Here is a 13,618-nt window from a genome sequence, read left to right as displayed (position 1 = left end):
AAAAGATTACCTTGATTGGGCTTTGCAAAATTGAGAGGATTTGCAGAATCCATTACTAAATCTGTGCGTGTAAGACTATGGTGGACTATCATTACCCCAGATCCCCTTTGACACACAAATTACAGACTAAGTGAGAGACAGCCAGGGACCAGCCACCAAAGCAGGAATCTCTTACCAGCTTGGGCAGACTCCTTTTGGAGAAGACTCTGCGTGGGCAGTGGATGTGGAGGTGAGCAGAACACCAGCTCCTCATGTTGAGCCACTCCACAGTGCGGGACGGGAGGGGCCCATCCTCCTTGTGGAGCAGGACCAGCTGCTTCTGGGCTCTCACTGCCGTGTTCTCCAGCATCCTCTCCAGCTACAGCAGCCATGGACACCCAAGGAAAGGACAGTGAGTCCTGGCTGCCCCAGTCTCAGGGTGGAATACAGCCACACACACCCCATACCCCTATTCCCACCTGAATCCAGCTCTGCACAGTCACAACCCCCAAACATGACTGATTTAGACAACAACACTGTTACCTCTGGGCTTATTCAGCACACAGAAGCCTAAAATCAGCCAAGGATTCAAACCTGAACGTTTTTGTCTTAAACAAGGCCATTAAAAGCACAGCACAGCAGGAGCTGCTCCTGCAATGGGAGATGCTGCCCGAGTCAGACTCCAGGCCACAAATATTCAGTGTTTTCATCTTTCCCATCCCATCCTATTCCCTTTCCCAAAGTCCACTTTTTTTTCCCTCCCTGCCTTTCTAATTTTGATTTTTTGTTGTTGTTGTTGTTGTTGTTTTAGGCAACTGCTGGCAGCCTGTTCTGCCTGTGCTTCCTGCCTCCCACATCCATGCAGGAAGAGCCCACACAACGGGACACACACGAAAGCTGCACGTGGGACCAGCCCAGGCTCTTTGCAGGTCAGACTCAGCACTTCACCATCCTAAAAAAACCCACCTGTGATCCCTTTTTAAAATTTCTTGAAGAATTTTTGTCTGGTCACAAGACTTTGGTAATAAAATATGAAATCATAAAAATAGATAGTAAGGGAAAAAAAAATACAGCCTAAGATCTGTAATAAAATATAATAAATAATTCATACACTGTGATTTAGATCTACTTTTTCCTAAGCACACACCATGGATTTCATCCAGGCAGAAAAGAATTTCTCCCTCTGTGTGGAAGCCCAAAGAAATTCTGGGCAGAAACACAAAGCTTCAAAGAATTTTTGATTTACCATTGGCCAAAATGACTCTTTAGAGGAAAAGAACTTTGCTGGAAGTACTCCTACGTAAAACTTGCCATCTCAGAGGATTCTCATGCAATTTTTTGCTATTCCTAACAGGCATTTCTCAGGAATAGTTCATTGTTTATGCCTCACTGGGTGTTAAACCCAGGAAAACACATGAGTGTGAAGGAAGCTGCTTTGAGCTGGGCTGCTCCCAGTGCCAGGAGGGGAAGGAGCAGCTCCCAACCTCTCCCACAGTGGGCTCCTGGTCTCCCAGCCCCACGATGAGGATGCAGTCAGCCTGGCGGATGCAGCGCTGGGTCCAGGGGGTCAGGGTGCTGTCAGCCTGGTACAGCACAATCCTGTGGATGTCCTCCTGCTGGCCCAGCCAGCTGGTCAGTCTGTACTCGTGGATGCTGGGGACAGACAAGGAAAACAGAGAATTCAACTGGTGTTACATCATAGCTCCCAAGAGAAGAGAGGGAATCTTACACAGGGAGAGACTGGTATTTCCTGCTCAGCCAGGATCTGCTCCCAGCTCCTGCTGACTCTGCCTCTCCAGGATTTACACCATTAGACAAATACCAAGGCAGGAGGATACACTCACTTCAGTAATGCTTCCACAGCACCCATAAAAGCATTAACACACTCAGAGAAATTCAGCTTTTTCAATTTCACAAGCGAGAAAGTAACTGTGGGAAAAACCCACCCACACCTGCACCAAATACTGTTGAAACATTGTCTCCATCACCAGGAGCAGAAGGCCCAGTGCATGTCAGAAGACAGGATTTTGTTCCCAAACTCCGTGCATTTATAAGAAAAGCCCAGTGTCTCTGCATTTCCCTGAGCAGTGATGAGGGCAGGTACCTGTCGAGAGCAGCAGAGCCCAGGCGCTGTTTGATGTTGTCACTGGTGAGCAGCAGGGCAGGACCTGGGGGAACAAGGAAATGTGAACACCTCAATTTGAGCTCCTGGAGAATACTGCCCAGAGAAGCTGTGGCTGTCCCATCCCTGGAAGTGTACAAAACCAGGCTGGATGGGGCTTGGAGCAACCTGGGATAGTGGAAGATGTCCCTGCCCATGGCAGGAGGTGGAATGGGATGGATTTTAAGGTCCCTTCCAACCCAAACCATTCTCTGATTCCAAGAATTCAATTCCAGGAGTTTGCTTTGAAGGTAGTGATGGATCAGTGCATTGATCAGAGCTGGCACAAAGTCCTCACAAAAATTTTCACACTTTTCTAGGAACACCTCTTCCAATTCTCCCTATGCCCAGAGCTCTGTTACTGCATTAGTCACAACCTGCAAGCTCTGTTATCCCATTCCTCAGGGTCACAGAGGATCACAGAACCACAGAACAGTCTGAGTTGGAAAGGACCTTAAAGCTCATCCCATTCCATGGCAGGACACATTCCAGAGGACCAGGCTGCTCCAAGCCCTGTCTATCCTGGCTCTGGTGACAGCTCCTATTACAGCTGCATTTTCACCAACTCATCACTCAAAATATCACAGACCTTTACAGCCAGAGGAAGGCCAGGATCCTGCTTCCAAAGAAAAAAGATGTTCCCCCCACCTTCCAAAATACAGAACTTGTTCATCCTGCATTGAACCACCTCCCCAGGTGAATCCTCTAACTCCCGCAGCATTACTACTCCTTATACTCAACATGCCAACAGGAACCTCAAAAACATTCCCAAATCTGTAGGGCACAGTCAGAGTCCACTACAGACACACACACATCTGGCAACAACCTTAGATCTGAGCTGAATTTTGGAGCACATAAAGCTTCTTGCAGGCACTTTAGTTTAATCTTCTTATTAGCAAGTCAATTGCAGCAGCAATTTGCGCCATATGTGGTAGAAGTTGCAGGGTGACTGCAGCTAAATTTAAAAAATGCAAAGAAAAGAAAACTTAGAAAACTAACTGCACACCTAGAGAAAATATTACCTGTCTCCTACTGAGAGAGAAATTCACATTTACAAAACATGACAGAGCAGTCACTTTATATTCATGTTTTCATTGTGCAATCCCTCACTGTTTCATTAACAACAGAACTGAAATTTATGTACTAAATAACAAAACACTTCATTATATGACGAGTCTCAAGGCAAGGTTATAATGCGTTCAGTAAAAATCAAGGAACTGTGAACAACCAACATGGGAGAAGGTCACAAATACACACCTCTGTGTTCAAAAAGCAAAACCCTCAGGTACAGATATGGAACTGGCTGTCCTGACCTTCAGCGCCAACTCACCTCCCCGACTCTGGCAATGGATTTTTTTTTTTGTTGCTTTGTATTACTGCATTTGTATTTTAAATTTTCCTAGTAAATAACAGTTATTCCTGCTCAAATATCTTTGCCTGAGAGCTCCTTAATTTTAAAATCACAATAATTCCGTAGGAGAGGGTTTACATTTTCCATTTCAAGGGAGGCTCCTGCCTTCCTCAGCAGACACCTGTCTTTTCAAACCAAGACATCCCCCCTCAGTGCTCAAGTCCTGCTGCAAAGGCTTCACTCTGCTTTAATTGACTTTACTCTTAGACTTGAAGAAGTTCCCAGGTGCTATTTTCCATCTTGTACTTTCCAATACCCAAATAACATTTGCTCTTTGCTACACTGATTATCAAGGAAGAGCAAACAGAAATGCACAAAAATATCCCATAAGCAGAGACCAAAAGATAAAGCTGATGAGAAAGCAGAGAGAGAGGAGGATGACTCAAGAATAGAATTTGACTTCCCCATCCTCCAATAAAAGTTCTGGAAGTTGGTTCCTATGAAAGCAACAAGTCCCAAGGAGAGGGAATGAGCAGCACTCCCAGAGCAGATCTGGGTTTAGCCTGCCCTTGCCTCCTGCCTCTGCAGCTCCTTGAGCCATCCCACAGCAGGGAACAGCCCCAGTGCTGGGAGAGGGGATTGTCACCACACCTTTAACACTGGCAGGTTCTTTTATCTGACTCACTGTTCTCCTGGTGTCAGCGTTGGTATAGCTTTGAAATGGCACAATGGTACAAGAGAGGTCTCCCAGAGGGAATACTGATGGCACTGCACAGGATAGAACTGCAAGGGACAGAGTGCAGAGCAATTCTGCAAGCACTCAGCAGCACAGTGATCATTAATGTTCATTAACGTGTCAGAGTTCTCAGTTACATAGAAAAGACAGGTGAATTAAAATCGCATTCCAGAACATGTGGCTTACAAAGCTTTCTGGCAGTGGTGGAAGTTTAGTAGGCAAAGACAAACAGCCTGGAATGCCAAATGAGCTGAGGAATGCAATAAAAATGCTAAGTAAGAGAGCCAGCACCAAGGGAACAGCACGGGCATCACTGCCTGTTACACTCCCCACCCTGGGCACTGAGATCCAGCAGCATCAGTCCCTGGTGATGCTCTGGGGCCCAGGCTCCAGGGGGACACCACTAAACCCAGGGGACATCATCAAAGCCAGTGACCTGCAGCCAGAATAGCTTTCATCCAAGGGGAGAGGCAGAGTTTGTAGGGCTGGGGTGGATTTTTGTGCTGCTTCAGCCAGAGGCACCTTGGCTGTGGACAACATCAGAATGAGCCTTGGAGAGACTTAAAAACCATATCCAGACCTCACTTCTGATGTGGGAAAGCAGCAGTTCACAGAACAGGACACAAACAAGGGTGCCCAGACAGACAGACCCTGGCTGTGCCAGCTCAGGAGGAGCCTGCCCAGCACCCCATCCCTCCACGTGCCTGGGACACGGGACAAAGATTCCCAGACCTTCACTCATCCCTAGCACGGAACACGGTGATGCTTCCAACAGAACCAACTTGTTTTGTCTCAGAAATACCAACCATCTGCTCTGCACTCCCAGTTTCTAGCAGGCTCCCAATTAATCAGCCATTAAAACCCCTCCATTAATGCAACCAAGAACACCAACATATGTGAGCTCAGAAAACAGAACCAACAAAAGTGTTATCTCAACTAAACTGCTGCAAGCAACCAAGTAACAAAAAAATATCATTCCCATCTTTAAGGTTCAAGGCTAGATTGGACAGGGCTTGGAACAAACTGGGATAGTGGAAGGTGTCCCTGCCCATGGCAGCAGGTGGGGTGAGATGGGCTTTAAGGTCCCTTGCAACCTAAACCATTCCACGACTTTGTGATGATTCAAATCCACAGCCCTTGAACAGCCACACCTGCAGGCAGGAGTGACCAGCCCAGTGTCCTTAAAGGGATTTGTCACATTCACACACCTCTAAGCACCCCCTCTCCAAACCTGGCACCAGCCTCATGGGCAGCTTCCAGCTGGAGCTGGCATCAGAGACACATCCCTGCACCCCTCAGTGTTCTGTCAACAGGATCAGAGCAGCTCAAAGTGAAGAACAGGAGAGGTGATGTGAGGTAACATGAAATATTCCTCCAAGCCCTGTGTGAGTCTCTGACAGCAGCCAGCAGCAGATTGCTGGGGAGGAGTATCAGAGCAAGGAAAACTGAGTGCCATTCCCTGAGCCTCCAGCTATCCACAGCTTTCTCAACCTTTTGGATTTCTCAAGCCTGAGGTGGTAACTTTCAGTAGCCTGGGGATTCTTCTGTCAGTCAAGAGCTCCCAGGTTTTCTGTGCTTCAGGTGAGAGAACTGCAGGCAGTGGCCTCACCCCAGGCCCAGGGATTGTGGTTTCTGGGAAAACCTCCTGGAGCATCTAAAGCTGTACTCCAGGGCCATCTGTTTTTCAGTACAAAACTAAGAATTCCATTAAACAGGAGGGAAGGGAAGGAAAAGATGGCAAACGCCAGAGGTCTGGTTCATTTTCTCTGCTAACAAACAAGGGCACTGAAGAGAAGGGCTGCAGCAAAGCTCCTAACCTCCTGCCCCAGAGAGGGGAAAAAAACCAATCACATAATTCATAAAACCTCCCCTTCTTGCCAGTGAGCAAGAGACTCACTTTGGTAATTTTTTTTCCACAAAACACCAAGATATGCAGAAGCAGGAGTACAGGTGTCCTAGTTCTAAGTCTAATAAAACATGGTCCAAGAGTTGTCTTGAGAAATGAGTGGCCCAGAGGGCAGAGAGTAATTTCTGAGGCTCAGAAATGGTTTCCAATCCACCTCACCTGAAAAATACACCCACATCAAAAGACAAAGCCAGTACAAAATGCACTGTGGAAAAATCTCAGCAGAGCAAATTTACTTGCTTGGACTCCATTAAAAGAAAATTTACTTTTGGCCTAATAAAAGTCTACAAAATTATGTGGCTAAGTCACATAACTGATAAATGAGTTGGATGTCAGAGGATCTTGTCCAGCAAAAAAATACTAAGTGGTGCCAGGGTTCAGACACCACAGTGAACATTTCACATTTAAATCTAATCTGTGTGTAATGACAGGCAGAACTGTAATTAAAAACTCCAATAAATTATTAGCAAAGATTTTTCAGTGAGCTGTCCAATGCATTATGCATTTTTAGAACTGAAAAGAAGAAAAATTTAAAGGGCAGAAAGGAATGAGAGAGACACATATGTTGGATATGAATCCCTCCCTACTTCAGTTTGAAATTCTATGAGATCAGAGGGCTCCCACATAGAACCAGAATTTGCACAGCCATGTGGTGTCTTTTAGCTGGTCTCAGTGAAGGAACAAAAAAATAGTCAGGCAAATACTTTTGAAAAATCTGAATGCTGCAGAAGAACTTCTTATCAAAAGATGCTCTCAGCTCTACCAAGATTAAGAGGAAAATAATTAATAATAAAAATAGACATCATGAACACTGACCAGAATTCATCAGCATGATGAACTGCACAGCAAAAAAACCTGCCCCCCTTCCTGGTACTCCAGTTCAGAGCTGGAAAATTCTGCTCCTGCTTTCTGCAAGTTGAATATTGCACAGCCTCCTCTCTTGGAGACCCAGAGCCCCAGATGCAGAGGGAGGGCTGTCACACTGGAGCCAGGAGACAGCAGGGCTGAAGCCCCAGCTTGCAACCTAAACCATTCCACGACTTTGTGATGATTCAAATCCACAGCCCTTGAACAGCCACACCTGCAGGCAGGAGTGACCAGCCCAGTGTCAGTGCATCCTTAAAGGGATTTGTCACATTCACACACCTCTAAGCACCCCCTCTCCAAACCTGGCACCAGCCTCATGGGCAGCTTCCAGCTGGAGCTGGCATCAGAGACACATCCCTGCACGGGTCACTGTGTCCTGCAGAACCTTCTGCTCTGCCCACAGAGCTCAGAACATTTTTCATTCTATCTCTGTCTCAAGGTGAAGGCAGGTCCAGCTGCTGCTGCCAGGTCCCAAATAAACCTATCATCCCACAGCTTGTGCCAGCAGCAGAGCTGCCCCAGCCCAGCACAGGGAGGAGCTGGAGCTGCTGGAGAGATCCAGAGGAGGCACCAGGGGATCAGAGGATGGAGCAGCTCTGCTGGGAGGGAAGGCTGGCACAGCTGGGATTGTTCACTGGAGAGGAGAAGCTTTGGGGTGAGCTCAGGGTGGCCTTGCAGGGCGTGAAGGAAAGATGGAGAGAGACTGCCCAAGGGTCTGGAGTGACAGAACAAGGAATGGCTCCCACTGCCAGAGGGCAGGGATGGATGGGATATTGGGAATTAGGAATTGTTCCCTGGGAGGGTGGGCAGACCCTGGCACAGGGTGCCCAGAGCAGCTGTGGCTGCCCCTGGATCCCTGGCAGTGCCCAAGGCCAGGCTGGACATTGGGGCTTGGAGCAGCCTGGGACAGTGGGAGGTGTCCCTGCCATGGCAGGGGTGGCACTGGGTGAGCTTTAAGGTCCCTTCCCACCTGGACCATTCTGTGATTGGAAGCTCCATGGAAGCACAAACATCCCTTAGAATTTAACTGGGACACAATCCCGCTGTCTGGAAACAATATGAGAATTATCATAAATCACAGAAACACCAAATGTTAAAGGAACCAGCACAAACGGTCTGGGGAAAGCTGTAGGTGGTCCCACACGCTGGTGCTCCCTGTGTGCAGAATGCACCCCTGATGGAGAACAGGCTGCTCACCTGAGCTGCTCCCATTACAAATTAAAACATTAAAAACCAAGAAATTTGAAAAAAAAATTAATTAAACCCACAAAAAAGATTTAAGCAATGAAACCACTTAGTCCTGTCTCATTACACGCAAAAGTGGATTTCTTTTTCTGTGGGAAGAAAGATTCTGAGTACTTTTTCAGTTTTTGTGGACAGTAAATATTCACTATCAAACTGAGATTTTCTAGTTGTTATTACTTTTATATCCCTTTAATAATATGGAAGTAGCTAAAAATTACCAAAACCAGCCCCAAAATCCTGTTGAAGAGATTCACCTGCAACGAGCTCCAACTCCAAGCACTGCCCACAGCCTTCTCATGCCAATTCTAGGAAAAGGAAAACCACTTCTTAAGTGTTTTATTGTGTTACAATCCAGCCTGCATTCCCACCAGGACTGGGGTCAGCCTGCATCCCCAGGTCAGGCTCCTTCCCAGCTGATGATTCTTGCAATGGTCTCAGTGTTCCTCCCTGCATCCTCCTCATTCCTTCTATCCTCATCTCCAACCTGCAGCAAGGGAATTCAAGGCATCACTGCAATATCCAGCTAAGCTCATATTAACTGGAAGGGGAAGGAATTTTCTGTAATGAATATATTAAGTTGCAGAAGAAAGATAAAACCAGCTGTTCTCCCCACATATTAAGGCTGCTCTCCACTGCTCTGGAACAGATTTGAAGCCCAGAGCAATGAAATTATACAGATCAAATGTTAAGTGCGGATTAAATGGTAAGTCAAGTATTGTAATCAGATGCTGCCATTTAACTTAAAATTAGAAAAAAGGTTGGTTCAAGGAAAAAAAAACCAAAAAATAAACCTTAAAAGAAAACGTGAATAGCAGCAAATGTTCAAAGCAACTTTCCAAACTGAGAGTTCCTTTCAGAGAAGACTTTCAATTAAGTCTTGTCAAGCACATTAACCGCTCTCATTTCCATAAAGCCAGGGCAGGTCTGATCCCACCTCACACCCAAACCAGGTGAGCCCATCTGGGAGCTCAGGGAAGGGCTCAGGGAAGGGCTCAGGTGGCAGCAGCTGCTCAGCAAGGCCCCCAGTGCAAACCTTTCCACATGGATTTATGGAATGGGTTGGGCTGGAAAGGACCTTAAATCTGATCTCATTCCACCCCTGCCATGGGCAGGGACACCTTCCACTTTTCCAGGTTGTTCTAAGCCCTGTCCAGCCTGGCCTTGGGCACTGCCAGGGATCCAGGGGCAGCCACAGCTGCTCTGGGCAACAGTTCCCCTCATGCCAAATGTGAAGGTGAATAAGGAAACAACCTGAAAGCAAATCAAAATTTCACTCCACTACTCAGCTCATTTTCTGTTGCAGAAAATCAGAAGAAAAAAAAAATCATTCCAAACCCCAACCTCTCCACTGAAAGCCAAGCAGCACCTGCACATGGCTCCCAGCACTTCGTGAGGAGCACCCAAAAAATCCCCAGCCAGAGGGCAGAGGTGGAAATACAAAGTTAATACACACTTGGAAATACAAGTTAAAAAAAAAAAAAAAGAGGAAAAAAGAAAACATTGCTTCTGCTAAATAAAGAAAGCAAGCCTGCAGGCTGCCCCCAGCCCAGGCCAGCCGTGCAGAGGCGCCGCAGGGCCTGGCGGCTCCGGCGGCTCCGGGGGCTCCGGGCCTGCTGCGAGGCTCGGCGCTCCTGTGCAGCGGTGTTTGGGACCAGATGGCTCCTGTGTTTGCCCACAACACTTTCCTCTTCCCACTGCAGCCGTCTGCTCCCTCTTGGCAACAGCTTCAGGTGCCAAGGGTGTACAGAACCATCTTGAGCTGCCAAGCACGGTGCAGGCCTCAGCACAGGGGAAGAGGGAAGAGAGTGAAGGAGGAAAGGCCGAGTGACCCCCCCAAACCCCCCATGACACCTGCCTGCTGCTCTCAGCCCAAATGGGGATTTTTATTCTGAACAGTCCATCTACCTACTTCAGTTTCTGTTTGTTTTATTTACAGGCTCCTAGTGTTGTCACACATCAAAACAAGCTGGCAGTGATCCCTAAGGAGTCCCCATTAGCAATACAGCTCTGTTATGGATGGAACATTTTTCTGCCATCTCCAAAATAAGAGGAATCTTCAAACACCCACAAATTAGATCTCACTGTAACAAGTCTCCACCATAAGTTGCACACAAATTCAGACTTCAGAAGGTTAAAGAGCTCAAGCACCACCAGCTTTTCCCTCTGCCTGTTCACCCAGAAGATTTTTAAGCACACACAGGAGTGTCAGCTCCAGACACCAAAAGTCAGAAAGAAAATTGCCAATAAATGTAAGTGGTTACACCTCAAGCACCATATAACCTGTACTTTTAAATAAGCAATGAGAGAGCAGACTAATAATTTCTCAGAGGACTACAGGAGATTCACTCAAGAGATCTGTAACAGCATTTGGGGATGAAAAGAGGATGTTCAGGAAATGTCAAACACCACTAATGAACACAAAGTGAATTCTGAATTAAATACATGAGTTTTGTGAGGAACTGGAATGTGCACAAGCAACTTCACCCATGGATAAAGCAATTAATGACTCAGCCATGAGCTGAACACATGGTTTTGTGGGCATGAGACAGACAAACAAGCTGGCAACAAATGGGACAATGACTTCAGACTAAACTTCAGATTTCCAGTGCGAATCTGGATCTCCTCCATGAGCCTCTTCCACCAAGCCTTATCCTTACCACTCATGTACAACCACAACACAAGAAAACTGCTAAGAAACCCTTTGCTGGATGAAGCTTTTCAGCTGAGGAGGTCTGTAACACTATCCCCCATAAGCTGGACAGAATCAGACCCCCAGCTGCCATGGGAGCAGTGCCCTGGTGTGGGATGTGTCTCCTGAAGTGACTGTAGGCAGCTGAGGGCAGCCAAGACAAGGGCCAGAGAGGCTGGTGAGTATTTCCAAGTCATTAAGGCAAAAAAAAGTTTTCCACTATAATTAAATGCATGTTAAAGATGAGAACAGAGAAGCAAGAAGCATGAAAAAGGCTGATCCTGACCACTGCTCCAGAATCACAGAATGGTTTGGTTTGGAAATGACTTTAAAGATTACCTGTCCATGGACACCTTCACTATCCCAGGTTGTTCCAACCTGGCCTTGGACACTTCCAGGGATCCAGGGGCAGTCCCAGTTTCTCTGGGCAACCTGTGCCAGGGCCTCCCACCCTCTCAAGAATTTCTCCCTAATCTAACCTAATTCTGCTCTGAGTTTATAACCATTCCCCACTGTCCTGTGGGGACCTGGCCATATAAAAATTCCCTCTCCCTCCTTTTTTAAAAGGTCACAGGATTCTCTCCAAAACCTCTTCCCCAGCCCTGTGACCATCCCCAGGTACTGACACCCCCTAACACAGCTTGGACCTCCCTGTGACAGGTGCCAGTAGCTGGCCACGCCACTCTGAAGTGACCAGCAGGGCTTGTTTGCTGTGATGGCACCACAGAACACTCACCCACAGCACTGAGGGCGTGCTTGAGCTCCAGAGTGAAGGCTGTCAGCGGCACCTCCTCGGACACCGGCATGATCGCCACCGTGGACAGGTTGCTGGCAGGATTCCCTGCATCCCACTTACTGCTGGAACTGTGCAGTCCAAGAGGATGACCTGTTCACAGAAAAAACACCTGCCATCAGTCAGCCAGGCTGCAAAACATGGAATGGCACCTGCAGGCAGGAGGGAAGGTGTCACTGTGTCACCGAGCTGCTCCACGTCAGAGAAATGGAACACAAACCTCCACAGCATGTGAGAGCAGAGTTCCCACATATTTCATTTTAAGAGGATGAAGATCAGTTTCCATCATTTTTGGTTGCTGGTACAGCATGTGTGGGTTGAAGTTAGGCAACGTTAAAAATATGCCAGGAATATGTTAAATGAAACATGGATCTACCTGACCCAGGAAGGCAAAGATAAAAAGGCACTTAAAATCCTTTTATCACAACTTTGGAACTGATTCCACAAGAGGAATTAGTTTAACTAACAAAACCCCCAAACCTGTTGTCAGTATTAAAATATTCCAAAATATTCCAAAACTTAACAATCATTTTCTTATGGTATTCCTAAGGAAGGAAATTGCTGTTTTCAACAAAACTCCCATAGAAAATGTGCATCTCTACCTGTTCTCCCTTCTCTGCAAGATGCAGAGCTTTACAGATATGGGTTTAGGAGTATTAAAATATGGAACCTCTGAAGTAGCTGCAAAGTACCTGGGAACTATCTTTAATATAATTTGGTGAGTAAGGGCAGAGAAAAAGCAGTTTTTGAGAGAAATCTGCAATGCATGTGAGGAAGATCAAGATCTTCCCAGACAGCTTAGAGCTGGTAAAGGTCAATGTTCTACAAACTGTTCTTGTTCTGATACTCTTTCTTCTCTTTAGCTGAGCCTTCTCAGAAAATCTCATTCTGCTGCTAATGCCTGTCAACTCAGCTCTGAGAACAGAAAAAAATTTTGAATTTAAGTTGGAATTTCACATCCTGCTTATCTCATTTCACCCAGCAAAGCCTAAGATGTACCATCAAGATGAATTCTTGAGCTGAGCATGTGGAAATACTTGATATCCCCTGTGCAAACCCATTCAAAGGCTCAATGTCAGAGTGACAGACCACTGCAGGACACAAAGAAATATCAGATAAACTTTTTTTTTAAAGATATTCAGCAACTGAGTTATTAATTTCAAATCTTCTAAAATAGCTCTGCACAGAACATTAAATAGTTTTCCCCCTCCTTCTGGTGATCTTCAAGAAGATATCTGTGAGTTTAAACAGGTTACACATCACAGCTCAACCCCTTCATCTCCACAGGCCCTTCCCTCCTGAGAATTTCAATGGTGATTCTCTGATTGAACTCCTGTTACTCTCACTAATTTTCTCCCACTTTCTGTTTCCCCCATTTTGCCCTGTTTCCCAGGCAGTGCAGGCTCTGCCCTGGGCCACAGAGGCATTTCAGGAGGCATAGAAGTTTAAGTACAATTACCACCAGGCATTTGTGCACAAGTGGTTGTGCCCAGAAAGCTGAGCAGGTGAAGAGCAGATTCTCTTTCCCAGACTGCTCTGAAACAGGAAAGTGGGTGACCTTTTATTTTCAGTCTCCTTGGAATCTGGCAAAACCAGCAAATGAAGGAATTAAAACCCCCCAACCAAACAAAACCCAAGCAATCCTCAGCATCAAAGAGCCCCACAACACCCCAGCAGTTAACAGGCATCTGTTTGCTTTCAAATACTGCTCAAGGAAATTGGGAGAATTCCCTCCTACTCCCTTCAGTCAGTAAAGAGACTTTGTTTTGGTGCTGCCACAAACACAAAGCTGTAGAACCAACCCCTGGCAGGCCATTTCCTCCCAGACAATTCATTAAAATACTGCAAATCCAGGCATTTGAAATCAGTCTGTGCTGCTGCTGCTCAGCAC

At 46.5% G+C, this 13,618-nt stretch overlaps 1 protein-coding gene across 1 annotated transcript in view; it reads right to left on the bottom strand.

Annotated features, from left to right (window-relative positions):
• Positions 1-13,618, bottom strand: part of PNPLA7 (patatin like phospholipase domain containing 7) — a 120,483-nt gene that overhangs the window by 46,675 nt on the left and 60,190 nt on the right. Inside the window, exons 19-22 of the mRNA XM_041475190.1 lie at positions 11,671-11,820; positions 2,084-2,147; positions 1,464-1,632; positions 176-358 (exon numbers count right to left, since the gene is read on the bottom strand). Coding sequence (XP_041331124.1) covers positions 176-358; positions 1,464-1,632; positions 2,084-2,147; positions 11,671-11,820 — 566 coding nt within the window. The remainder of the gene's footprint in view (positions 1-175; positions 359-1,463; positions 1,633-2,083; positions 2,148-11,670; positions 11,821-13,618) is intronic.

The sequence above is a fragment of the Pyrgilauda ruficollis genome, unplaced genomic scaffold (assembly GCF_017590135.1).
Source record: "Pyrgilauda ruficollis isolate IOZ18807 unplaced genomic scaffold, ASM1759013v1 scaffold34, whole genome shotgun sequence".
NCBI lineage: Eukaryota > Metazoa > Chordata > Aves > Passeriformes > Passeridae > Pyrgilauda > Pyrgilauda ruficollis.
Note: the sequence above shows the minus strand (reverse complement) of the source record. Positions and strands in the feature narration are given on the sequence as shown.